The following is a 27,834-nucleotide window of genomic DNA, read 5'->3' as shown; positions in this document are numbered from 1 at the left end:
CAAGAGATTGCACTAACCAAGCTGGCATCTAGATGGAATGCTGTTTTGAGGTGTCCACTGTTATACTGGTCAGCAGGCCGGCAGTCCACCACAAAGTAGCGCACCAATGTATGCTGCAAAGTGTAAAACCAGACTTATTAGTTTGGTGCATGTCAATGAAATTGCTGCTCTCACTAGTAGAAGCTTATTTGTGTCACTGGACGTCTGAAATGCAATAAGAGCATTCTCTTCTACTCTCTTTTGAATTTAAAGGTTGAATAACTTTAGTTTTTCACATTACCAAGTTTTGCAGTTGTTCTCGTGTTGAACTCAAGATCATATAAATAATCCTTTGAAGTGAAATGATTTTCTCATAATAGCAAACAGGGCCCTTTTTAAAAAATAATGATGGTGACATAAATGGTGCTATGAAATAACCTAGAAAGCTTCAGCAAAAGGCTTAGCTTACATACAAAATTTAGGTCGGAAACCAGAAACCCCCCAACACACACAGAAAAAGGAAGACCTGAAGCTTTGCGATGAGCTATTGCACAGCATACAGGCTCAAAATGTTTGTGAAATATCTTCCCCCCCACACACACTTCTCTCAAACACATGCACAAAAGAGAGAGAGAGAGAGAGCTGTGTTCAGCGTTAGACGTTTACCCTGTCCAGCTTGTTTGTAGTGACAAGCTCCGAGACACACACGGGTAGGCACAATGCCTGGGGAAGGTCCCTGTCCACACACTCTTCTGAGCCAAATATAATGGCATGGTGTTCCTGCACATAGAAGATGACTCGGATGAGCACATTTTTGTCACTCGGAGAACACTACCTTCACGATCAAAACCATCCATTGATTGCCACACAGAGTAAACACCTTTAAATGCTCAAATATCTTCTCGATTATCACAGTTTCCTCCCTCTTCCTCCTTATCCCTAGAGGAGTGGCATATAACTCTTCGTCAAAAGAAACAAATCCATTAAGAGCATAAATGTTGCTCAGTCATGGCTGTCTTGTTTGCACCTGCAGAACTCGTGGTTCTGGAAAGCTACAACAGGGTGAGGAAAGGTTTTGTCACTGCCTCTAGCGTCAATGAAGAGGCTTTAAAACATATCAAATGCAAAGGCAAAGAAATATAAAACACGAGGATACAGAAAACATACTTGTAGAAATGGGGCGTGCGCGTGATACGGTGCTGCTCAAGTACTATCGTTTCTCATAGAACCTTCATTCCTCTTCGAAAATTAACTTATGCTACACTGACAAGCATATCACCTTTCCTTGTATGTAATGTCCATCTATCAACTCACGAGCATTTAGGTCGTGACTTGAGGCCTTTAAGAATTTCAGTGCCTAAGAACATCGGCAAATACCTGCCTTTTAAAGCCTGTTCATCAGCTCTCAAATAAACAATTGGAATAGCGCACAGTTGCATTGTGTTGTCAACATTAAGAGAGAAATGGCACTATGCAGGCCATGTAATGCGCAGATTAGATAATCGTTGGACCATTAGGGTGATAGAATGGGTACCAAGAGAAGGGAAGCGCAGTAGAGGACGGCAGAAGACTAGGTGGTGCGACGAAATTACGAAATTTAGGGTGCTAGTTGGAATCGGTTGGCGCAGGACAGGGGTAATTGGAGATCGCAGGGAGAGGCCTTCGTCCTGCAGTTGACATAAAATAAGCTGCTGCTGCTGCTGATGTCATTATGTTTGCCTGCACCTTCTGTATTTACTTTGTCCTTTCTTTGGCCACACAAATTACAAATCGAACTGATAGCAACTAGCTCAGCCTACTCCTCTCTTCTCAACAATGGCGAACCATACCCGACTAAAAGACAGGGGAGTCCTCGTTGAGTAAAACTGGGCAAGTGAGCAGAAATCTTCAATGTCTTCCGCTTCTAAGGCACATGGAGCAGACGATATGAGTTCTGCAAAAACAAAATGGAAAGAGGATGGGTTAAAAACACTGCAGACAGATATGGTACAACTATTACACAAATGCTCAAAGAGACTCTTGGAGCCCCAAAGCCAAGAAAAAAATTTAATATTCTTAGTTTCTTGAGCTATGAACATGCTTCTTCATGACCCAGGAACTGACGTAACTAAGGGGTGCATGAAAGAAATATCAAAAGTGGTCTCTGCAAATTGTATCACCTGCTTGAAACACACTGACCCAAGAAAATACCTGTTTAAAACAACTGACATATTATTACTCAGTCCTCTCCACATATTAAAAGTAGCTCAAACTGCATGCCCAAGTCACAAGATGATTAAGCTTCCTTTCATGGTTTCTGTGTTCCAAAACATCCTGTCAACAGTTGTGCTAAATCAAAATGACATCAGAAGTGGAAGCAGTCATTCACCTATGATTGCAGCTTTGCTGTCCCCTTTCCTGGACATAATTTCTTCTCTGCAAGGCAAAAGCAAGGCAACGGAGTATCATGGCAACCACTGCAAGCACTCTGCCAGCTAAATTCGTGACAACCAACAAGGCAGTGTGATGGCCTCTTACTTGGTGTTTGCCAAGAGCACAAGGCTGAGAGAAAACAGAAGGAATGGGTCAGCCAGCTGAAGGTAGATGTCCCACATGTTCTGGATCACCTTCAGGTCGCAAGTGGATGAGAAAAGGCTTCGAAACTGGAAGTCGAAATAAGAAATTTTTAAAATGATTACATATTATCATATGTTAACATATGTTAATATATATATTAATATATATATGTTAATATATATTAACATATGTTAATATGCTACACTTAATTATTTCATTATGTGCAATATAATTTGTAGGAATGGAAATCTACAGTGACCCTGCAGGGAGTACAGCAAGGCTGAACTTCTTAGGCATGAACTTAGTTATAATTTACTGATGGTATATTTTCTTAATAACCAGCTTCTTATACAACAAGGATAAGGGCAGTTAAGAAAAAAATTCAACTGGGTAAAATAAATAAGTATGCAGTTGTGAGTTACATTTTAGTTCACATAACGTGCCCATACTGTGGCTGAAGCTTGATCGTGTTCTCAACTATTTTTAGCTTTCTTGTGAAAAGAGATGGACCTTCTGGACAAACATGATGGTCTTTTCAGTAGGCATCTTCAGGCATCATAATCATCATTTCTAGCCTACTTTGCGTCAATGCAGGACAAAGGCATGTACCAACAAGGTCCAGTTACCCCTGTCCCATGTCAACCTACTATATCCTAAGCCTGTAAATGTCTTTTTCTAATACTCTAAAAATCCTCTGCTGTCCTAGACTGCATTTCCCTTTTCCTGATATTCATTCTGTAACTGCAACAGATAAATGATTATCGGGGGCCATGTAGCGTAACCTTGTTATTTTCAATTCTTTTTCCCCGTAATCCACAACGCCCCTATCAACACCTCTTTAGTCATTGGCTGGCATGATACGAAGAATTCATTATCACCAGTATTGAGTACTCGCTGTGACACGTGATAAGAAATAAATAGATTTGAAAGAAATGTATCCTTACATAATAGGGACACCGTTCTACACTTTACATGACTAGTATAAATCCATTTCTTCTTAATCTCTACTTAAATGTAAGCCACCTGCTTTTGCACTCTAATTCGTACTGCCATTTTGCTATTTCTTAGCACTATGCCCATAACTTTCTATCTTATTGCTCACTGAACAGATATTTGCTCCAATTTTGAGTCTCATTGTCATGCTCAAAGTTACAGCCTCATAGGTTAAGACACAGGTTCTAGCATAGATGCTCATAAACACTCATCAAAGGCACCAATGCAAAAAGTACTGCTTGAACACAATGCAGGCTGCTGCATTAAAATAAGTGTGCTTTTGCAAGTGATTCAGCACCAGAATTTTTCTAACTGGTAGGAGATGCCACTCGCAAGCCAGGACCAGTAAAGACGGTTTCTCACCCAAGGCAGGGCATAGCAGTCTGGGGTGATCTTCATGGTGTCGAGAAACGAGCACAGTTCGGGGTCGTGGTACAACAGCAGCAGTCGTAAAAGGTGGAAAGGGGCTCCATCTTTCACGCAGTGCCTGCAGAGGGAACACACAGCCACACATGAACAAGGCCTGGCCGTCCATCAAGTAAGCCTGTCATCAAAGCCATCCCTTTACTGTAACAGCACTATACTCCATTTCATACATACCGTGCAAAGCTGTGGAAGCCAAGCAAGTAAGTCTCACTCCTCACACTTTGCAGATCAATTGTTTTTCATCTGCCACACTTTCTATAGTAATGCGTGGGCACCAGCCAGGACATTCAATCACGATTGAATTAACCAAAACTTCAAATAGACGCAGTAGAATTACTGGAAGTCTACTGTACATTCCCTTCACATGGATATTAATTCAGTCCATTGAAACTTTAGTTTTGCCACGTTCGTTATATCTTCAGAATGATGAAAAGGGTAGAGCTGCAGAATGCATTAAGGATTCTCAACTCTTCCGAGTTCTGTCAAGTTTACATAATGGACACTGTGAGAACTCTACACAGGAATGTCAGATATGAGAACATTAACCATTTCATGTCTAGCATACATGAAAAGCACCTATCCTATTAGCACTTCAAAAATACGCCTGATGTAAAATAGTGAAAAATACTGAATAAAGTGAATCTGACACCAAAAACAAACAACAAGCTGCCTACTTTACAACTCATGTTACTAAACCCCTGCAGGTTTATGGTTTCAGAACCTGTAGCGGTTCCGAAACATCATATTTGCATTTTTTGACATAGTCAATGACTGCATTTTATTCTGTCCATGTTTTCTGACCAGATGGATCTCTGTCAAACACCCCCCTTGACTACTTTACACACAGTATTCAATCTTGCAGCATAGATTCAGTCATAAGTATTTCAAGATGTATGCAATACATTTTAAACACACTTATTTTTGTTCGTATTTTTGCTTTTATGATCCTTGCATGTACAATTGTGCACACAGCACCTGAAGGGGATATCCCCTTCATTCATAACCAACTCAACTTCAGAACTCATTCATAACTAATTTAGCTAGAGGCATCCTCAGGTCAAGTTTCTTCCTCAACAAAAGCACTCGATTTCTCCTGTGGCAAGAGCATTCTGCATCATGCAGGTGTGCATTTCCATCGTTCCCCTGTGGGATCACATTTGTGCTGTATGTGGAAGGTCTGTTTGCTTTGTCTGCAGCTTTGCCGGCGCTGGCAAAGCTGCAGCCACTGCCGGACATTGCCACAATGTAGAAAATAAAAAAGTGTCTTCGAGCGCTACCACCAAACATTCCGTGTGACATGATATTGACTGGGGTGGCGCACCCGTGATGCCAGCGAAAATCTACCACTTTCCGAGGAAATGGTGCGAGAAAAGCAGTTAACAAAGAAGACGACACTCTAACTCTACTCTCACTTTCCAGAGCATGGGCAACGTTACAAACGCATATGAACACTCCAAGCTTTCACTTGCACCATTAATAGGATAAGCTGCATGTTTGTTTCGTGAGCCACATAGACTGAATGCACACAGTGCTCACGGTTTGCACAATGGCACTGCCTGCAGCAAAAAAGTTGAAATGCATAAGTGTGCTCACAGTGGCACGATGGGGCCACCCGGTGGTGCTTTTGTTGTTTACAGTGAAATTTTTTTGCAGTTGGTCTTGAATAAAATAATGACACATATTCTTGAAGTTGCATAAGCTCTACCACACCCTTCTTGCACCCAAAAGGACAACACTTTGAGGACAATGAAGGCTGGGAAACATTTATAAAATATTTGAATTCTATGCTGAAGTTGTTTCGAAATGCCAGACTGGTAGTCATCGATATTGTCGCGACATCATGACAGTGAGCAAGGTTTGTTTACGCCGTATAATATGGCTAGGTCGCTCATAAGAAAAAATAAACAGGAATGGCATGCGCTTTTCTTTTGGCTGCGCTTGCATGTAGCAGCCACAGTGATCGCAGGAACAAAGCGATCCATTGTATCGTGACATCACGACACGTCCACCTCCCATGTACCAAAACCAAAACTGGTTCATTCAAACAAGCAATTTAGTATACTAATTTGGGCGCTCTGATGCTTGCCAATATTTTCTTCTATGCCAGCTGTAATAAAATTTCTATTTAGCTGAATTGGCTATAGGTGAGTAGTTCATCATATTTAAGCCCTCTTGGAAAAGCTGCTGGGCTGGTAATTGTATAATATTGTAATTAGCGGCTTTTAAACAGCACCTGAGCACACAACGCTTGCCACTTGGAGGTTAGCAAATACGACACAAGTCCCAGCATGCCACCTCCGAGATTTTTCAGAGTGCTGTCGGCAGCACACAATTTTGGTGCTGTGCATTCTCAGTCATGCTTCACGTTCAGCGAGCGGTAAAGGCAGCAGTTTTAGTATTTAAAACATATAATTTTGCTAGCCTTTCAAGACATATTCACTTGTATTTCGAACAAAATTTCATACGTATGCTGCTACAACCTACATTATCTGAAACTATGCTTTTCATGCAGTACAAAATTTTGTTGCAGCTGGCTATTAGGGTGCATGTTACCTAGGGACATAGGTGGTGATCAGGGCATGGAAGCAGATGTACAGCTCTTCTTTTGACAGATGTAGTGCAATGAGGGGTTCCAGCACCTCCATCCAGCCATTGCTGCTCTCATAGTGGAGGCCAGTCGTCTTGCAAAACCGAGTCAGCACAGACTCAAGGTCACATAATACAGACAGCTTCTCCTCTTCATCATTGCCAAACCTGTCTGTTAGGGAACAAGAACCTTTTGATATCATAGCTGTACAGGCAGGCTAACCTAATCAAGGTACAAAGTCAAATGTTTGATGAATACTCTCATCTAGTCAAGATAAATCATAATCAAAAGTAAAATGGATGCTGACCACAAACATAAACAATAACAAGACGTCCTGGCTTCCATACAGGAGCCTTGCGTACATAGGCAAGACCTGAAACATTGAAAGGCACCTCAAGGAACACTGTCACCGAACATTGTGTGTGACATGATATTGACTCGGGTGGCGCACACATGATAACCACTGAAAGAAATCTGATGTCATGTCTTCAACTTGAATCATTACTAATGTAAACTACGGATTTCATGCTGAACTGCTATGACGGCAGCCTTCCTTCTGCTTAAGCCTGCTGCCTGTGCCACCTATTCATGCATACATATAACATCTTCTGAATTCCTTTCCTTTCATTGTGAACAAGGCTCCTGTATGGAAGATGTCTTGTTATTATTTATATTTGTGGTCAGTTCCATTTTACCTTTGACTAATCAAGTTACATGTCCGCCCCATGTGACAAGAATATACTTAGTTTACAATAATGTGCAGTTAAAACCTTTGTTCAAGTTTCTTCATTTTCCTCAATGGTGCTGCAGATAAAAAAAGAAGCTAGTGCAGTGTGAATATAATTTCAAGTGAAAAAAAAAAAAAGAGCATTTCAAATTACAGTCATGGTTCAATCTACACTTCTTAGCTCCATTTGATAGCATAGGAAATAGTACACTGACCATGGCGAGAGTTGCCAGAAATCCTAGCTCGCATTTTTGCATGTACTGAAATGTCCCGCTGGTATTAAGGATTCTAAATGCTACTAGTATGTTAAAAATCCACATTAGGCTCAAAATACAACAAAATTTTGACACAGACCCAGAAGAACTTTACTACTTCAAGAAGCATATTAAAGCCCTAAATGCTTTGCATCATAGCTTGACTCTGATTTTTTCATACCTTCCTCTACAATGGACATTTGATTAGCATTAAGAATTTTTTATTCAATGACAAAAAAGAATGCAAAGAGACAAAGAGGCAAAATATAAGATCAACTCACCAACAAGTGTCTGACAGTCTTTTCTAATCAGTGACTGCTCTGAAAGGTCATAAATCTCGTCCCAATCGCCAAGTTCTTTACCTTTGACGCCCAAGCTTATCTGAAAGAGTGATAAGGAAGCACTTGAAAAGAAATACAAGGGTGCACAAATGCAAGAGGTAGAATCTGCTACTTTCGCAATGCCAGTGGTCTCCAAATGCGTGTCACTACTGCGGAGATCAATGTAAGTGCAGTTTTCTTTGTGTGCTCAACAAATTAACTGCAAAAATAAGAGTGCGTGCAATAAAAGAAAACAGTAAAACACAGCACAAAAATTTAACAAACACTGAATCTTGTCCACTGCAAAAGACATTTAGCTGAGATGAGAAGAACTGAACTGCACATAACATGAAAATAACTTGTTTAAAGATCCTGTACAGCGCTTTCTAATGACAAAATCTAATGGACAAAAGATATTTTTAAAGAGAAATGTACAGTGGTGCAAGCCAGCCTCACCAAAGTTTTGTAATTTGACAAAACACACTTGTTCAAGGGCGAGAGCCATTTCGGAATAAAAAATCACAAGATATGCAATCTTGGGCACTTAAAAAAAAAAAAAAGAACTTCCATAGCTCTAGCTCTTTAAAGAATGAACAAAATATTTGAAGATTACAGCAGAGGTTACTTTTATTCTTTTTCAGTGCCTTAATTTTTAAGAATATCTGCAACTACTTGAACTTCTTAACAGCATGCTAATTAAACGTAGTGATCAGACAAGCCTTCTGACCAATATCTCACAGGTGTACTACAGCAAACTTTCTTCCCTTAATTACCAGTCAGTTGCACATGGCTTATGACTGCCCAGAAAAATGGCTTAAAGCAGTACAAGAAAAAAGTGCTGATTAACAGTAAACAGCAGTTTAACATCTGAAATGGAGGTGAAGCATTGCACTGTACTAGCTGTTTTTAAACTTGTTTGTCTCTAATAAACCTGTACTACAAGCAAACCTGTATCAATAAACCACCAGGTATCAATAAATTGTCTCTTAAAACATCATTTCTGACACACCTTTCAAAACCAATTCCATAATTAACACACAGCAGCAAGAGACCAAAATCTTAATTTTTGTCCCACACATACCTGTTCCAGAAATTCGCCTCATGTAAATATTTACAATGAAAATGAAAAAGAATCCATTACATAACAACAAACTAACATTGCCAGTAAACATTCAGGCATTACTATTAATATTCTAATGCTTTCTTCTAACACAGCTAGTTCTGATTCACTGATTTTGCAGTGCTGGGCCAAGCACTAATGTCTTATGCATGCAACATGTTCCAAACAGTGTTATTGTCACAAGCGCTTAGAGTCCTGAGGTGTTATCTCAGTATGTAAAGTGCAGTGCACTGTAGAAGGACATACCACATTCTACTCCATTTCATACGCAGCAGGAAATGCTATGGACGATAGAGGGACTTCACTCACCGCTTGTATTTGCGACTCAAAAGTAGTGCAACACATATGAATGAAATATATAGGTATGTGTTATGTGGTTCTATGTAATATTGTCTCATACTTTTATGCTGTAGAAGATGTAATTATTATATGGAAGGCATCACAGATCTGAACCTATTTACCATAGAACAAGCAGTGTGGTATGTTTCTCTGACCAGAGGCCATAGTATACCACTTGCACTCTAATCTGAAACATAGTATATGTTGTATACTAGAAGCACAAAAGCGCCCAATCACCATGAGATTTAAAATAAACTTTTGTCTAGAAGTCGCAGTTGTAATATATGATGTTGTTAGTTTTTAGAAATAGTCGTAGATCAAAAACAACTGCACTGTGAAATGCGAGGAGTGAGACTTCCTTGAATGCACTACTTGTGTAACTTCTGCAACATTGCCTGCTAAGTGTAAGACAGAGTAGAGTATATCGGTACTGATTACGGCAAAGTTTTGACATGCAGGCCTCAGCAAATTAAGCAAAACGAAAAGTTGCAGCTTCGCTCGAAAGGCGAAGCATCAATTGCGATAGCAAATAAGTGGACAGCTATACAAAGTAAGGGTAGTAGTTTCAGCAGCCATATAAACATGCAAATATAGGCATACAAACTAAATCAACAAGCATGGTGTCGTACACGCACAAGCAAACATGGACGAGTCTGACTCTAAGACCGCGGCAATGCGCTGTTAAAACGCTGGAGTGAAGAAGCACGGCAGCAACAGTGGGCAAATTGACCTTCGTGCTGCTTCTCAATGCAAATTAAACCATGAAAACACAGCGCACGGCGGACTCTGGCCCTGTCGCAGATGGCTTTCAATATTTAGTAATCCAGGCCATTCGGAGTAGAATGTGCCCCCCCCCCCCATCCTCCCAGAGCCATGCGTGCAGCGGAAGATGGCACACTTCCTCCCCACTTTCTTCCCTTGAGTGTGCGAGATTGAGCTGTGATTGCCGTCTCACCCTCACACGCTATCATTCGCACATACTGCATATGGCGCGTGGTGACAATTTTATCGCCCTTGGACTTTATATGGAACATCGCAGTGATGCCAACAGCAGAAATGCGCCTGGAGTGTCCATATAATTGTATCTCAATAAAATTATATGTCCATTCATCCCCAATAGTTCACTGGCTATCTGCTATGGCCGAAAATTCTTAACTTGCCGACACCATTACTATGCAGGATAAGGTAACTGCTGTAGCTCAAGTAACCAGCAACCATGCATGCCCTTCCCACTTAGCCCTATACCCTCTTTCACCACATGCACTGTCACTCACCTTCCAAACGTACGCCCGAAAGCATTCCGGAACTGGCTTCATCTTGGAAACCTGGCGCAGGGTATTCAGGTCGCATTCTGAAAGGAGAGCGCTCTCCAGCTCTTGCATCCTTTCAAGTGGTGGCCACAAGAAAAGGAGAGGGAAGGAAAACAAGAGAGAACAAAAAGAAAAAGTAAGACACTGGCTCTTTATGCACCCTGTCTACTAAGAGGAAGTAAGAAGAAAAAGAAGCAGTGAATAGCACGGCAGAGGAAAGAAAATCATGATGCCTCTCATACATACATCTATATATATATATATAGGTCTACAGGGGTGAAGAAACCCCAGATGCCATCCAGACTAAACCTAGTGAATGAGAGAAAGCAGGGGAGTTTCAAAAGATTTTATAACTGCACCTTTAGGAAAAATTTAACTAATATTTCTGCTAAGGCTTAAGTTATACACAATTTTACTTTTCCTTTTGTGTACAATATGCATTCATTTTTAGTGACATTATTGTGCAAGCTTTCAGTAGCGTTGTCAATACTTGAGAATTTTTTCATGGTTGTCACATGTAAAGAAATGATCAAGCAGCTCATAACATTTCAGCACTCATTAGTAGTATGTAAATTAAATGTAAGGTTACTAAATTAAAGCAATGACATTACAATGACATACCTTACAATGAAAGTTTGGAGTATCGAAATTTAATGGATATGCATATCAAAATCAAAAACAGACTGGATAGGATTAGAGATAGTGGATTGGCAATGTTAGAAAAAAAAAAAATAAACAGCAAGACTGAAGTAGATTACAATCGTCTCATGCTTTTTTTTTTCCAGAATAATTTCATAGCTGCAACAGCATCAGTCAGCTGATGTGTGAGATTATCCCTGTCAAGGAGAAACACGTGCTCTGTGATAACATTTCCATCCACAGTAGCTAAAATTTAACTGAGGCCTTCCAACATGCCGACACCTATCACCTTGGCACGGGTTTTTAGATATAAGATTATATTAAATAATCAAACAAGATTAAATATTAAACCCAAATGCAATGATTAAACCTAGGATAAAATTATACAACTTTGTCAGATAAAACTATTGAATACTGTCTGGCATGAAGCGGCAGAAAATAAAAATTCAGCTATGAAAGACAGCACATTAGCTCACTACATTCATGCTTTGCAGAATGACTTTGCAACATAACATGTAGGGCTACATCACCCTCTCTAATGAGTATACAGCTTAGCAAAATTAGTGATTGCTCACTCACACTCATAGGTGCTCGTTCACTCAGTGATGCACTAATGAGTGGGAATGCTGACCTGTACTAAAGGATGACGATGCTATCCAATGTCAACAACTACAGAGAGAAGTGTGCCCATTCTCCAAGAATGCTTAGAAGCAAAAGCTCATGGAAGAACCTCGGTGATTCTCACTGTAGCTCAGCATACACTCAAGCTTTCTAACCAGGCAATTATTTGCTGAACATTACAAGGTGAACAGCATAATACGAGCAGCGCAGGTGCGGATGTTCCTGTCCATAATTTGGTGCCAAACAAACAAGGAGTTTTCTGCGTTGTTTTAGCCCTCTCCTGATCTCATTTGAGACGAATTATAAATGAGCCCCCCCCCTTTTTTTTCTTTTTCATTTATGTTCTCACCATGAAGAAAACATTACAAAAACATTAGGACAGTCTGGTGAGCTGTTACTTTGTACTTATTAAAGACCAATGTATCTGCACGACCAAATCTTAGTAGAGGCAGTGCATCTCCAGATGTGACTTCATTACAAAATTATGAGCACAGCACAGAATCAGCGGACGGCAGCTTTTATGGCAGTACCTATGGAAACCTAAAGTAAGATACTGTGTTTGTGGAAGCCAGTTATGTAGGTCAAGATATGCTTAAACAACCTTAAGCAAATTTGTAACCACAAAAGAAACATTACGGTGATTCAGGAAGAGTACACAAAACATGTATTAACAAATAACGAGGCTGGACCCGTCACAATAACAACTGAAAGAATGACAATGACGTTAGTGTCTGCAACATCCCAGGGGGAGTGACCTAAAGACGACTGCGGCAGAGAACAAAGTTTGTCAAAGATCAATAGTGTTGGCTATCAATTTTGCGTCATACCCGCTCATTGGCGGAAAATCAAAGTAATTTTCAGATTCCGAAGCTCAGTATTTCGCAATATATGCTACGGAGGAGATATAAAGCATTGCTGTTTCCGCTTTAGTGCACAAAGTAACAGCGCGTCGTGTACGCGCAATTAAGATTACATGTCAGTCGAGTTGACGCGAGAAGCAGACGGGCGATGGTGAACAGTTTCAAAACGTTTTAAAGGGGCGGCCCCAGGGCAGCTGAAACATCGCGGGTGCTCGCTCCGTTGACGCTTCGATATCAAGATATTGCACATGGAAATTTATAGGGGCTATAAAGGGTTTGACGTGGACACATATACTAAGATATGAGGATTCCCAGAGTGTCAACGGTATGATGTGTCAATGACGGGCGGCAACAACGATGACGACTTTGTAACAGCAGCGACGAATACCCCAATATAGAACTTGACGGACCGAGAATTAGCTGCCTGTACTGTGAACGGACATAACATGCTTACCATGCAATATTAAGCATGGTTCTGCCTTAACCGGATGTTTTACCTGAGAGTCAACAAAAAAAAAAAAAAAAGAAAGTAGAATTGCTGGCATGCAAGATTAAAAGAGCGCTTAAACATGCGCCGCCAGCTCGCAATCTTCTGACAGTCGATCATAAACGTAAGTTGACTAAAAGAAAAAAGAATCACAGCTTATCAAACATTTGCAGTTCTTGAACAAGCCAATTTGATTGCGTCTCTCCTAAAGTCAGGTGGTCGTTCAATAAAAAAGGTTAGAATTCAACCCGGCTTACCAGCTTGTATCGTCGACGTCCACCATGACGTCCACCGAAGTGGCCATGTTGGAAGAGGGTGGAAAAGAGGCGAAATGTAAGGCAACGAAATTTTCTTGAAGTAGAAAGAACTGCCTCATTATGTTTACATTCGAACAGCTTAATTAAGAGTTAAATTATTAATTTTTTAATTGTTGTATTGAAAATGAAAACTAATGTTTGTTGTGCATGAATTATTTCTCTCGAGCTGTGCATTGTGGGTAGTTTTCTAGTTCAGGGTGAATAGCCAGGCGATGTAAGATGGCGGTGAATAGTAGGTCTAAGAATTTACAAGCAATGAACATTACGTCGCTATTTAGTCGAATACACGGCGCATTTTCCGAAGCGATGGCCCCTCCCAAATTTGTGATTGACCGAAGGACTATAGAGAAGACGTGGAAGCTTATGGACAAAGTGGTGAAACTGTGCCAGCACTCGCGAATGAACCTAAAAAATAGCCCGCCGTTCATTTTGGACATCCTGCCGGATACGTACCAACATCTGCGGGTAATCTACAGCAAGCACGAGGACAAAATGCACTTGCTGAATGACAACGAGTACTTTCGTGTGTTCATCGAGAACCTCAACAGAAAGTGCAAACAGGCTATCAAGCTTTTCAAGGAGGGGAAAGAGAAGATGTTTGACGAGACGTCGCACTTTCGGAGGAACCTCACCAAACTGAGCCTAGTGTTTAGCCACATGCTGTCCGAACTGAAAGCCATTTACCCCAACGGCGTCTTTTGTGGCGACACTTTTCGGATAACCAAAAGTGACGCGTCTGAGTTCTGGAAAAACGCGTTTGGGGACCGGTAAGTAGGGTTCTGCGTGTACTTCACATCGTGCTGTTTTTCCCGCAACACCCACCCGTTCCGTCCATCTCGTGATCGACCTGTGTTTGCATGCTGTCTCCTCGAGAAGCCGGAAAGCTATGCGTGGGAAACATCTCTCGTTTCCACGGTGATGTCAAATGCCTGCTGCCGCGGAAGCGGTAGACGGACGCTCTCCCGTTCTTGTTGGTTTCGAGACGCCGGGGCTTGTCGCTGCGCTGCCGAGCCGTCCACGCGGTTTATCCACTGATTGGGTCCTCCTCCCTAGCGCCAAGCGGAAGCGATCGCTCCATTGAGCGCGGTAGCGTTGAGGGATTCTCCAAGCGCAACGATGCTTGTCCTCCGCTCTCACCCACCTCGTAATTTTCTTTTTTCTTCTGCCTGTGTAGGCGTGAACTACTTTGACCGCATGTGGTCACAGTTTGTCAACGGGTTGACGTAAGGCATCCGTGGGAGCGTCTGTGGCCAAAATGTGTGTACTTACCCCCGTGATGGCTGTTTTCATATTCAAATTAGTATTATGAAAACAGTTTCATGACAGCCTGTTTCATTTGAGTTCGCTTTTATTTAGGCAGGTATTCGAAATTGCTTCAGAGTATGAATTGATTTAATTGTTTTGTAGCGAGGCCACTAGCAGCTGCCTAGGATGTAAACTGTTATTCTGGGTTTTGATGGATTTTTAGCATAATTAGTCTATGCAAACCCTTCGTTTTCATATGCAGATGAAATAAAACTTTGCACTTAAAGCAGCAATGACACCGATGTCCTTGAGCATGACACACAAACTAGTTCTCACATCACAGAATGAATTAAAAGGTAGGCTCCTGGCTTGAGTTTGGTTTGATCATTGTGGGCATTTGCAGCAGCTTAGTTGATGTTGCCAGCAGCTGATCCACGTCATGGCTCAATGGCTTGCCATATATTGTCACGCCTGTACTGTTTGCTGGCCTACATGCTGTGAAGAGGCTGCAAATGGCAGTACTTGCTGCACTATGTTGGCACCATGACATTCAAATTCAGCTTCACCCGAGACCATGGCCTTGTGTCATGCTGCCAGTGCCCTGAACTGGCTTCAAGTAATGCTTGTGGTTGTCTTCTACATTTATCTTACCTGCAGTGCCTTGTGGTGGGCATTATAAAATTACATACAGCTATATACAAACAGAGATTGCAGCTAAATCAAAATGAAATGCAACTAATGCATTAAGGTGTACGAGGTATATAATAAACAGAACAGTGGAATTTATACAGTATGACAGGCAAGTTAGGCACTACAAACCATGCAACAAGAATAATTCACATTGTCGTTTCTAGAGCACAGATAGTCCTCAATGGGCAAATACTGCGACAATAAATGGTCAAATACAGGTGATGTTGCTGTGACAGTTTCAAAAGACAATTTATTCCAATTGTGTACTGTCTTGGGGAATAATGCGCATTTAAATATGTATTAGTACAGCACATGTATTGTAACTTCAGGAAATTATCTGTTCTAGAAGATTTGTAACTGGCTCTTTACATATGTGTCCCTGCACTAACCATTCATTCCTGTGTAGCGATTGAAAAAACAATTTAAGTATTCACACTCATTTTTTGGGGAGCGGCCATTCAACAGCCTAAGCAGACTTCTTCGAAGGCAACTCTAAAAACAAGCTTTTCTTTCATGGTTTTTGCTTTCAGAAAGAAATAAGAAAATGGCAGGGGCTGAACTTGTAAAAGAGTGGTTGGGAATTTGGCTTGCAGCTCCTACTGCTAGCTGAAAGCAGTTTGCATGTTGTGCCCAATTCTTGAGGCATTTTGTACTGGTTCCTCTTTTGGTGATGGTAGTCTTCAAGCTTGCTTTATGGTTATATACTATTCATTCAATTAGCTTTGTCCATTAAAAATTTAGTTTCACCATGTTTCTTGCTTAATTAAAAGTGTACTCAAGCAGAATGTATTACAAATTTCCAATTCTACGGTGAGTTTCATGCACTTCACAAAATATGAACTCCATGTGTGAGCTTATTCATGTCCAGCATACTTGTAAAGCACCTGTCTAGTCACTGGGCAAATCTGCCTGATGTAAAGCATTGTCAGACAACCGAGGAAGTGAACCTGCTACATGATGACATTGTGACACTAGAGAAAACATGGAGATGTCTACCTTCCAAAACTTTACTTTAACCCTTTAATATGACGGCACATAAAAATACCCCCCCCCCCCCCCAATTTTTATTCTCCATCTAAATGTGCAAAACACTTCAAGAATAAGCATAATCAATGAAAAGAAAAAGTATTTTTCAGAAACTTTTTCAGCAATGAGGGGAAACTCTGGGCAGATAACTGGAAGGGGGCTTCACCCCAAATAACCTAAGGCTTCGTTTGTAATATGTGCAAACAGCTCTTGCCATACGTAAACCATAGATGCACGTTCCATTTGCTTTACATAATTTATGTGTCACAACTACAGCCAGAGATCTTGCATCAGTCTGTCTCCTCTTACTGTGCTTTAAAAAAAAATAATGCAAGTCGTGTGTCAAACTTCTTTCTCTAAACCAACAAATGACCTTTGCTGCCTGTCATTCAATGATGAAACTTTGTACTCAATACCAAAACTCTGCAAGAAAAAAATGTGTTTTTCTGGTAGTTGCCTGTAGGCAACGCTCGTCAATAAAAGGCCAAGATTCATTCAGAAGTGTCTCAACATCTATGCTATATGTTTAAATTTCGTAATTTTCATTGGTGCCTTTTCTTTCTATGCGCTATCTTGGCGTACATAATTGTACACACATCTTCTCAAGGGGACATTTATAGCACTCTTTTAATTTTTCACTCACTATGCTGTCACAGTGTTTGTGAACTTTAAGAAAGCTACGAGGAAAAAAAATGCACTAGGCAGAATCCTCAGTTTCACTGTGTTGCCTGCAATTTAGATGTGATGTGAAATCTGGGACAAATGCTTCTCTTTTTTCTTTTTCCACAATTTTGTGAAGTTTACAGTAAAAGCAAATTTAACTCTTAAGTGGAGTTCAGTGCTTCTCACAAATTTTGCTGTACCCATAACAGCAAAACTTTAAATAGTTATCTTAGCTTTTTACCGACATCTTGGCGAACCCTCTGCATAGAGCACTAACAGCTACTTGACATCCCCATGAAACTTAACTTTTGTTCACCTCATCTTCTTACTGTCCAATATCAATTTGCAGTCTGAAATTCTTGGGGCAGTAGTCTTGCAATTGGCTGCATTGGGGGCATTACTTATTAATTATTACTAAGTTGGATTTGGAAATCATGTTACAGTTAACCCTGTTATGAGGATGTCCAATACAGTGAATTGGCAGATATGGCAAAATGAGCTTACATGCCGTGACTGTGTGTGAATCTATGTTGAACCAGATTACTCTATACTATTCATGTAAAGCTGCTGAACTCCTTACATTTTCAGAATCTTCCATGTGTATCAGTGTTTTTTAGGCAAACATCTGTCACTGAGCTAGAGCTGTTGTACTTTGGGCAAGAATATGCCACTTGACTTTTGCAGTTAATTAGATGTTGCACCAGATTCACTTTCAAAATAGTAATTCATGGAGTGTATTGGCTCACGTCACTTACACATAGAAACTGTCATACCTCATGTTCTGTGTACTGCCTGCATTCAAGACTTTTTTTTTTTTCGTCACTCCAAGACATGCTAGACACAAGCATACTTTGCGCATGCACTTGAGCACTGGTTTCACATATACTGGCAAGAATGTTGACAAGAACAACATAACTGTTTTGTGACATTGTACTGAACCCTCTATTGAAATTTGTGTTTTCAAAGCCCAGATTTATGCATAGAATAGTGCTCTTAGTCACACACACTATTAAATGTCATTTTTTAGCCTTTGCTTCCAGAAGTTAATGTGGCATAGGTGACAGAGAGCTAATTTTGCTTTCTAAAACAGAAACATACTTTAAGGTCTCATCATTGTGCTTTTTATTTTAAATACCTTCGAATACTTCTTAGACAAGGCATTTTTGCCTCGTGTCAGACATGAGTTGCCTGCATGAAAGCCCGCATTTTTGCCCCCCTTCCTGTCGCCATTGACAACCCTGACGTGAACGCATTTGCACGCCCACTTGCGTGCCAGTTTCGGCTCTCAACTGCAGGTGGAGAGGACAGAGAGAGAAAGAGACAAAGAAATAATAAGCATGCTCGATGTATGTGCACCTGAGTCAGGCACCGAAGAGTGAGTTGTCTGGCCACGAGCCAGCGTGGGAGGGTGACTGGGACTATGTGAATGAAAAAGTTTGGCAGTGCGTGCGACGGGTCGGTAGCGGCAGGCAAGGAGGCAGGGGAAAGACCCTGGGCTGACAGCCGTGGCTGTGACCTAGGTTTCTATATTTGACACACCCATATTTTCACTCTTTGCTTGGGAGAGGTTATGACATCACATCCTTTCCTCCCCTTCTCGTTTGTTTGCCCGTGCTACCTTGCGAGTTGGGAAACAATGAGGTTTCCTTTTTTTGCAACTCAGTTTGTGTTGCTTCTCTTTAATCTTGCGTTTCTGTTTATAACACTGCTGCTTATTGGGCCAATATTGTCGGACAAACATGTCCTCCTCCTGTTCCTATTTTAGCTGTGTCCACTTCCTTTGTAAGCATGTTTGTTGATAGTTTTATTCTGCCTTGCCCATTTGTTTGCCTTCAACTTCAACTTAGATTTTATGATATTATTGTTAGTCTATCTTTCACATTGTTGACATTCTTTTATTCGTGTGCTTGCTGCACGAGGCACACAACGCACAGCTTTTGTTAGTGCTTGATTGCTGGCTAGCAGCTCAGTTTCACAGGATTGGTGTTACTCTGTGTGAGTGGGCCACACTGTAATAAACCACATAATCTTGTTTCCTTGTTTGCATCTTCTTCAGTAGAGCAAGTTGTGTGACCTTGAAATGTAAGTTATGAGATTGTCCATTTCAATATTTTCCTGAAAGTGTACATTAACGCAGCTTTCAAGTTGAGGTTCAGTGGTCATCTGCTGCTGTGACAGAAGTAAACACCACCATCTTGCCCTTCTGTTCAGTATAATTGATAGTTTTTATATCAGCGAGCAGTTTTATTACGCCTCTATATTTTTTGTTAATGCTGGGCAGGTCAGTGTAGAACTTCTGTAGGTTGTTCTACATGAGCGACCGGACAGCAGTTTCACAAGTGCACTCCGCTGCCATCTACCCCACATAACATCAGGCTATGCCCTTCCATATCACCCCGTCAAACCACCATGGGTGATGGTTCAACCTTCCGTATGCGTACATGTCCCCGGCATACTAAAGAAATCATTGGTTCCCGTCAGTGGACTACAACAACTTGCTCTCGCGTACATCTGGTCAGAATACCAGACATATGTTCATGTTTACACAGACGGCTCCGCGTCACCTAAGGCATCGACAGCAGCTGTGGTGATACCAGCCCAACAGATGACTCGAGCTTTCATACTAGACCATAATTCAACATCAACCGCTGCAGAGCTTGTGGCTATTCGGGAAGCGATTCGCCACATTTGCGGGGAAAGACCTCAAGAGTGGTGCATTTTCACGGACTCAAAGCCCGCGCTGCAAATTTTGGGATGCTTCCTGCGCCACACCGCATATCAGGTTCTGGCCCTGCAGATCACCGAGCTACTTTCACACGCTCAAAAAAAACACCACCGCATAGTGTTCCAATGGATCCCGGGACACTGTGGGCTCAACGGTAATGAGATGGCCGATGCTGCAGCAAGGCGCGCCCTCAGCAATGGCCTGCGAACTGTAGTGCCATTCTCCAGACCGGACATCACATGCCTCCTGTCGGAATTAATGAGGAGTGCGACGAGAAGATACTGGGCCCATCCAGACGCTCGTCACGTCCGCCTTAAAAGCCTGGATCCCGATATGAAATTTCCCATTCTGCGTGGAATTCCACGCCCTAATACATGCCTGATACACAGACTGCGATTAGGCGTCGCCTTCACGCGCAAATATTTGCACATTATTGGACGGACAGACTCCCCGGACTGTTCAGTGTGTGGCGCTGTAGAGACTATAGAACATGTGCTCGTGGTGTGCCCTGAGTATGCTCGAGAAAGACTGACATTGGCAGATACATTGAGACATTTACACAATGGACCACTGTCGGAGGACCTCTTGCTAGGCGCATGGCCACAGAGTTGGCAGACGACAGAGACAATGCGTGCACTTTCACGTTTCCTAGGTGACACGGGCCTGGACTCACGCCTGTGATACCAATTGTGTACTGTGTCGTTCACCTCGTTCCTCCCATTATCATCCCCCATTGTGACCCTTTTTCTTCCCCTCTTCCCCTTCCCTTACGTAGAGTAGCAGGCCAGATGCTCCATTATCCGGCCAACCTCTCTACATTTTCCAATCATTAAAATACTTCTTCTTCTTCTGTAGGTTGTTGTGCAGGTTAGCAATATAATAGGTTATTTGTTTTATTTTGTATTTACTTAGTTTATTTCATGTAGGAGGACTTTAGTTATTTTATCATCCTAACCTGTGCTTATTTCCAAGCACAACTCAGCAAGCTGTAAAGCTGCTTTGATAGTGTAAAGAGTTATTCATGTTTTGAGTTTTTCCATTTGTTTGTTAGGGCACACTACATGGCTCTTCATTTATTTATCTATCTTAATGTTATTAAATAGCCATAAAAATGAGAGAAATGGGTTCAATTTGGAGTTGTGCACTGTTAGCAACAGATTATAAATGATCATGTGAGTGATAGGCCTTCAGAAGCGACACATGGTGTTTCACCATAACATATGTGCTTCAGCGTGTGATCATCAACATGCACCTAGCATTCATGGCTATGATGTTATTCAGCATTTACTTGAGGTGAACATTCCTAGACAGTATCATCTTAGCAAGAGTTGTGATATTTCAAGGTAAAAATTTTACTTTATAGTCATACTTTTGTTTTCTCATTTATGAAGCACTTGAGAACTCACAAACTACTTGAACTTCACTTGCTCCATGTCATATTTAGCATGCAACATTGTGGAAGCTATGCAGTAGTCTGATGTTAAATGTCTCACTCTGTGTGTTCCACACTGCAGTTGTTTTTGATCTGCAATGCTTCTTGCGGGATAACCACTGCACAGATTACAGCTGCAACTCATGGACGTAAGGCTACGTCAAATCACATATTATTTGTGCACCTTTATGGATCCTCTGTATGATGTGCTATGTTTTGGTTGTGAGCACAAGTGGTGCACTTGCGGCCACTGGTCAGAGAAGCATGTCACTGTACTCATTTGGTGGTAAATATTGTTATGGTGCATTTGGACTGAACCATGCACGTAAGAGGGAGACAAAGAGGAAGTGGAAGACTGTCGACTGGAGCGGTGGCCTTTGTACTAGCCTGTGCGTTTACCACTAGCGTTTTCTTATGTAAATAGTTATACATACGTTTGTTCATTGGGCTTCCTCTTTGTAATATTTGGTGGAATTGCGAGGTAATGACTCAGAATGGAGTTTCACAGTGGCCGCCACTTCGGTTCTTCATCGATGTAGCAGGAGATGGTACCTGGTTCGGCAACGCCTGCGTCAGCTGTTTCGACTCATACTCATCTCATACTCGCGCACCCGCGTGATCCATGAACCTTCTGCGGCGCCGACGTCAACAACTGGCTGGAGATGTATGAGTGGGTGAGCAGCCTCAACAAATGGGATCCCACAGTAATGCTAGCAAACATCATTTTTTACTTGGTGGGAACAACGCAAGTGTGGTTTCAAAATCACGAAGTAGAACTACATGACTGGAAGACCTGCAAGTAAAAGCTGTGAGATCTCTTTGGAAAACCGTTGGGTCGGAAGGTCAGCGCCACGAGTTGGCATCACGAGTTGAAATGTCCACCGAGAGTTACGTCGCCTATATAAAAGACGTGCTGGCACTCTGCCTCAAGGCCAACACTGAAATGCCCAAGTCTGACAAAGTCAGCCATGTCTTAAAAGGGATCGCCGATGAAGCCTCCCATCTACTGATATGTAAAATCTGTACTTCAGTTAATGACGTTATTACAGAGTGCAAGCGTTTCAAGCAGGTAAAAACCTGTTGTATCTACCAGTCGTTTGCACGGCTTCCCAATACGGCTGCAACATTGTTTTATGAAGACTGACAGGACACTCCTGCATGGCAGCAGCCGCAGCCTTCAGAGCAGCTGACGAAGATTGTGAGCTGGAAGCCATGTGTCCTGCGGCTCTGTACTCGCTTGTCAACGATACATGTGCTCCTATGGTTCCCCTTGTTCAGGCTATTGTGTGCCAAGAAATTGCCGATGTCAACTTTCAATCTACCTCCGATCCAGTTATTGGAAGATTGCGGTGGATGAACTCGACCATGAGAAGACTGCATTCATTACACCGGATGGCTTTTACCATGTTAAGGTTATGCCTTTTGGACTTTGTAATGCCCCAGCAACTTTCAAAAGAATGATGGACTCTCTCCTTCGGGGCTATAAGTGGTCCACCTGACGATGTTGCCTGGATGATGTCATCATATTTTCCCTTACGTTTCACAGCCACCTCGGTTGCTTGGCCGCCATTCTTGAAGTCTTTAGGAAGGTTGGAACTTAATTCTTCTAAGTGTCATTTTCGACACCACGAAGTCAAAGGTCTTGGTCACCTTGTCAGAGCTGCCAGTATACATCCTGATCCTGATAAGATTCATGCAGTCAAGAACTTTCCTGTACCCTGCTCAGAAAAAGACGTGTGCAGCTTCATGGGTTTATGTTCCTATTTTCGTAGGTTTGTTGAAAGTTTTGCGGATATCACCTGGCCACTGACCTACCTTCTCGAGAAGGAAACTGCATTCTTTTGGGACCACGAACAAGCCGACACCTTCATCTGCTTGTTGACACCATCTCCCATATTAGGCCACTTTGATCCATCTGCACCAACTCAAGTTCGCACTGATGCCAGTGGCCATGGCATAGGTGCCATCCTCGCCCAACAGCAAAACGAAGAGAAGCGCATCGTTGCCTGCACCAGTCGCATCTTGTCTCCTTCAGAGTGCAATTTTTTTATCACGGAGCGCTAATGCCTCGCTCTGGTGTGGGCAGTGGCTAAATTTCGCCCTTGCTTGTTTGGCAGGCCATTTTCTCTCATCACGGATCACCATGCCATGTGCTGGCTTTTGTCACTGAAAGACCCGACTGGCCACCTCGGTCACTGAGCACCTAGACTTCAGGAATATTCTTTCATTGTGATGTACAAGTCTGGCCGCTTACATCTGGATGCCGGCTGCTCGTCGTCATCCCATCAATTCTCCTGACAACGATGAACTGGATTCCGAAACTTCCCTTCTGGCCATTTCTGACTTTCGTGACATAGTTACTGACAAGTGATAGGACGGCTCTCTTAGTCGATAATTGAGCGCTTGACTTCTGGCCAATCAGATCGCTCAATCAATGTTTTTGCTCCATGGCGACATTCTTTATCAACACATCAGCTTTGATGGACCAGATTTATTACTAGTTGTCCCTCGGTTACCTGCATTCTACTGTTCTTGCTGAGCTCCATGACGCACCCACTGCCAGACACCTTGGCACCTCCTGCACTTATGAGAGTGCAACGTTGCTTCTTCTGGCCAGGCTTGTACCACTCCGTGCAGTGTTACGTTGCAGCTTGTGACCTCTGCTAGCGGTGAAAGAGGCCATGTGCACAACCTGCTGGCCACTTACCTTTATCCAATCAGTGTTCCCAAAGAGCCTTTCCGTGTTGGCATGGACCTTCTTGGCCCCTTCCCCATATCTATAAAGGGGAACAAATGGATAGCCGTTGCAACAGACTACGCGACCCACTATGCTATTACATATGCCCCACCCACCAGCTGTGTTACAGATGTAGCAGTCTTTTTACTTCAGGACGTGATTTTTACCATGGCGCGCCAAGGCAGCTGCTGACAGATCGCAGCCGTTACTTCCCATCCTAAGTTGTCGAAGACATACTTCATTCCTGCTCCACCGAACACAAGCTCGCAACCGCATATCACCCACAAACAAATAGACTGACTGAACGACTAAATCACACCATTACAGAGATGTTGTCTGTGTATGTTTTAGCAGACCATTGTGATTGGGACGGCACTTTGCCCTACGGGACATTTGCATACAATTCGTCACGTCAGGATACCACCAGTTTCTCGCCTTTCTACCTCTTGTTTGGTCGCCATCCCACTCTGCCTTTTGACATCCTGCTCCCTTCGGTGTCACGACACACCACGGAATACGCTCATGACGCCATTGGTCGGGCTTGTATGGCTTGCCAGATTGCCTATCATCGACTTACAGTGACTCAGGCATCATAAAAGACTCGCTATGACAGTCGCCACCGGAACATTGACTTTTCTCCCAGAAATCTTGTTCTTCTGTGGACTCCAATTCGCCACGTCGGCCTGTCTGAAAAATTGCTGCCACACTATACCGGGCCGTACTGGGTATTACGACGATTAAGGGACATAAACTACAAAATTGCCCTTGTCGAAGACACGCCATCGTCATCCCAGCTACGAACTGACATTGTCTACGTGTCTCGCTTAAAGCCGTACTGTTCATCTAGTTCGCTATCATTCTAACAAGTGCCGGGATAGCCCCTGGGGTTTATGTTACGGTGCATTTGGACAGGACCATGCATGCAAGAGGGAGACGAAGTGGAAGTGGTAGACTGTCGACTGGAGCTGTGACCTTTGTACCAGCCTGCCCGTTTACCACTAGCTTTTTTTATGTAAATAGCTATACATACGTTTGTGTGTCGGGCTTCCTCTTTGTAATAATATATTCAAATCTGCAACACCTTCTGTGTAATAATTGTCATATTTTGTAACATAAAAGTATGAGACATTATGTTACATAGTATCACATGATGCTTATGTATACGTTTTTGATATGTGGCCCACTTTTTTTTATTGCTAATGTGAATATCAAGAGAAGTCTCTAGTCTTTGTAGCAGTGCCTGTGATGTAGAAAATGCGGTATAGCACATTTCAAGCACTCTTGTTTGTGTCTGTGTGCATGCATACCTGAAGTAGCACACCAATCCTTATAGATAACTTCTCCAGCTATTAAACTTCCTCTCTATCTTAAGCAAGGCAAGCACTAAAACATGATTTCCAGGATTCTCTTTAACTGTTGTTCTGTGAGCCAAATACAAAAAAAAAATCATTACAGAGAGAGGCAGGTTTATACATGCCATTTATATATGCGCACACTTACATGCACAAATCCTTCGCTGGATTGGTTTTCTGTGGTATTGGCTGCATGAATTTGTGTGCATTGAGAGCATCTGTATTAATGGACTTGTTTATTCTGGAGATGATTCACATTATAGGCATGTTTAATTATAAAGGGGGAGGGGTGCAATTAGGAGATGTGTATGCACATGAAACTAATAATTACCTATTTTCTCTTTCTCCTGTGCAGGACTGTTGTAGCGTGGCGGGTTTTTCGACAAACGCTTCACGAAGTCCATCCCATCAGTTCAGGGCTTGAAGCAATGGCACTCAAGTCCACCATCGACCTCACATGCAATGACTATATTTCAAATTTCGAGTTTGATGTGTTCACAAGGCGAGTAAGATTCAGTATTTTGTTATGTTTCTTGAATGGTGAGGTTGGTATCCACTGTGCAAGTAGCCACGAAGCTATGAAGCAAACTCATGGGAGTTATGCGAACTGCGAACTTTGCAGTTAAAGATTTTGTCCTGGTCTGGGGATTGAAGCCTTGAAACCCCAATATTCTGGGACAGTCACTCTACTAATGTTGATGTCCTCTATATCTTCATGCTACTTTCAGGAGGATGTTGATTTCCTCCATTATTCCTCCGCCATGATTCTCCCTGTAGAACTCATTTACTGCATATTCAGTGTTCTTTGTTCTTGTGCATCTAAATTCTGACCTGCTATGGTAGCCAGTGGCTATGGTGCCCTACTGCTAAGTATGAGATTGTAAGTTTGACTCCCAGCTGCAGCAGCCTTTTTCCGATTGGGTTGGACTACTAAAATGCTGGTGTACTATCTAAAGAATCTAAGGTGTCAAAGGTAACCTGCAGTTCACCATTACGATGCCTGTATGTTGGTTTGGGGCATTAAACCACACGAGTCAATCAATCCAGGCACGTACCCGGAGGGACGCCTGCGACCCCCCCCCCCCTTGAAATTAAGCGGCATACCGCCCCCTCCCCGTCCATGCCACCACTCCTCACACACATTCCTCAAGCGCCGCGAAATCAATCTTAGACTTCGCAGCTCTCCGACGACCAACATTTTGCTGCCTTTTTCACTCCTTTTGGATGGTGGTAGTTATTGGCACCTCCTGGGGTGTGAAGGCCAGTTTTCTCATCCATTTGGAGCTTGCACAATTAACTTGAGCTGCCTTCAGTTGTCACCATCTATTGCAATGGTCATGCGCATTGCTGTTGCTTCGTTATTTCAACCTTTTTTTAGACTGATCCAGGGACCAGGAAAGGGATTCAGTTCAGAGTCAGCTGGTTTGTATGCTCGTGGAATGACTTGCGGCCAGAGAAAATGTCCTTGCGTTTAACTTTTCATTTTGTTTCATCATTTCTTCGAGTGACAGCTGGCTGGGACGCTGGCAGATCCTCGGAACCATATATCCCCGATATGGGTTAGATAAGGTGAAAAATAATATAATGCTAAACAGTGTCCATCCTCAAACCCTGCAATAACTGTTAAACGCATCAGCAATATGAATGTCGTTTGTTAACTCGTCTGGTTCTTCCCTAATTGTACAGCACTTTTCCTGCAAAGTTGGCAACTGGAAACGAGAGTCGCAAGGAGTTGACAAATTAAGCAATCTAGTAAGGCAGAGAGTCGAGGCAACAATCAAACAGGAAGGAAAAGCGAAAATTAACAAATTAAACATAACCGTTGTTTGTGAAAGTATTTATGGATCAACATTTTTTCGCTTAAAAAGAAAAAGAAAACGCCACCGGAAGTGGAGAACAATTCCGTGTGTTTTGAATTACGCTTCTACAGTTATCAGTCGAGCTGCCTGACATAGCCACTTCTCTGTTGTGGTTATTTGCATGTTTTTTTAACCTTCCGTGGTGGGTGCAGTTTGTCTAGAACTGCAGGGTCCTGCACTCTATGCGGTTGTGCAGGACTGGCGGCCACATATCGTTACGCAACTTCCCAAATCACAATATGAGTCTGTTTTGGCTCTTGGCAGAGCAGTAAATGAGGGATCCAAAAGAACTGTGATTGTTCCGCAAATATATATTTCTCTATAGTTATTCCAGAGGTAATTAAAAAAACATTACTAGGAATCTTTAGTTCACGCTTTCGCTTGTTTACTTGTTCTTGGCAGTGTTCTTCCTGCGCTTCTTTCCTGCACGAGTCCATTTGATGTGGTTCCTTGTTGGTCAAGCAAAGGCGAGGTACCCGCCGTGGTTGCTCAGTGGCTATGGTGTTGGGCTGCTGAGCACGAGGTCGCGGGATCGAATCCCGGCCAGGGCAGCCACATTTCGATAGGGGC

The 27,834-nt window shown here is 42.3% G+C and overlaps 2 protein-coding genes across 6 annotated transcripts in view; one reads left to right on the top strand and one right to left on the bottom strand.

The window, feature by feature from the left end:
* The window catches only part of TBC1D23 (TBC1 domain family member 23), a 50,170-nt gene extending 36,608 nt beyond the window's left edge, over positions 1-13,562 (bottom strand). For 3 of the 4 annotated variants that reach the window (XM_075692232.1, XM_075692230.1, XM_075692229.1), the window contains exons 1-10: positions 13,476-13,562; positions 10,576-10,684; positions 7,804-7,903; positions 6,508-6,712; positions 3,892-4,015; positions 2,497-2,621; positions 2,348-2,394; positions 1,809-1,912; positions 646-759; positions 18-113 (exon numbers count right to left, since the gene is read on the bottom strand). In XM_075692232.1, coding sequence (XP_075548347.1) covers positions 18-113; positions 646-759; positions 1,809-1,912; positions 2,348-2,394; positions 2,497-2,621; positions 3,892-4,015; positions 6,508-6,712; positions 7,804-7,903; positions 10,576-10,684; positions 13,476-13,522 — 1,071 coding nt within the window. In that variant the 5' untranslated portion in view covers positions 13,523-13,562. The remainder of the gene's footprint in view (positions 1-17; positions 114-645; positions 760-1,808; positions 1,913-2,347; positions 2,395-2,496; positions 2,622-3,891; positions 4,016-6,507; positions 6,713-7,803; positions 7,904-10,575; positions 10,685-13,475) is intronic. The other variant, XM_075692233.1, reaches the window with a different exon arrangement.
* A 163-nt stretch (positions 13,563-13,725) lies between these two features.
* The window catches only part of Cbl (E3 ubiquitin-protein ligase CBL), a 67,799-nt gene continuing 53,690 nt past the window's right edge, over positions 13,726-27,834 (top strand). For both annotated transcript variants that reach the window (XM_075692226.1, XM_075692225.1), the window contains exons 1-2: positions 13,726-14,302; positions 25,761-25,907. In XM_075692226.1, coding sequence (XP_075548341.1) covers positions 13,755-14,302; positions 25,761-25,907 — 695 coding nt within the window. In that variant the 5' untranslated portion in view covers positions 13,726-13,754. The remainder of the gene's footprint in view (positions 14,303-25,760; positions 25,908-27,834) is intronic.

This window comes from Dermacentor variabilis, chromosome 5 (genome assembly GCF_050947875.1).
Source record: "Dermacentor variabilis isolate Ectoservices chromosome 5, ASM5094787v1, whole genome shotgun sequence".
Lineage (NCBI taxonomy): Eukaryota > Metazoa > Arthropoda > Arachnida > Ixodida > Ixodidae > Dermacentor > Dermacentor variabilis.
This window is presented reverse-complemented; position numbering and strand designations above follow the sequence as displayed.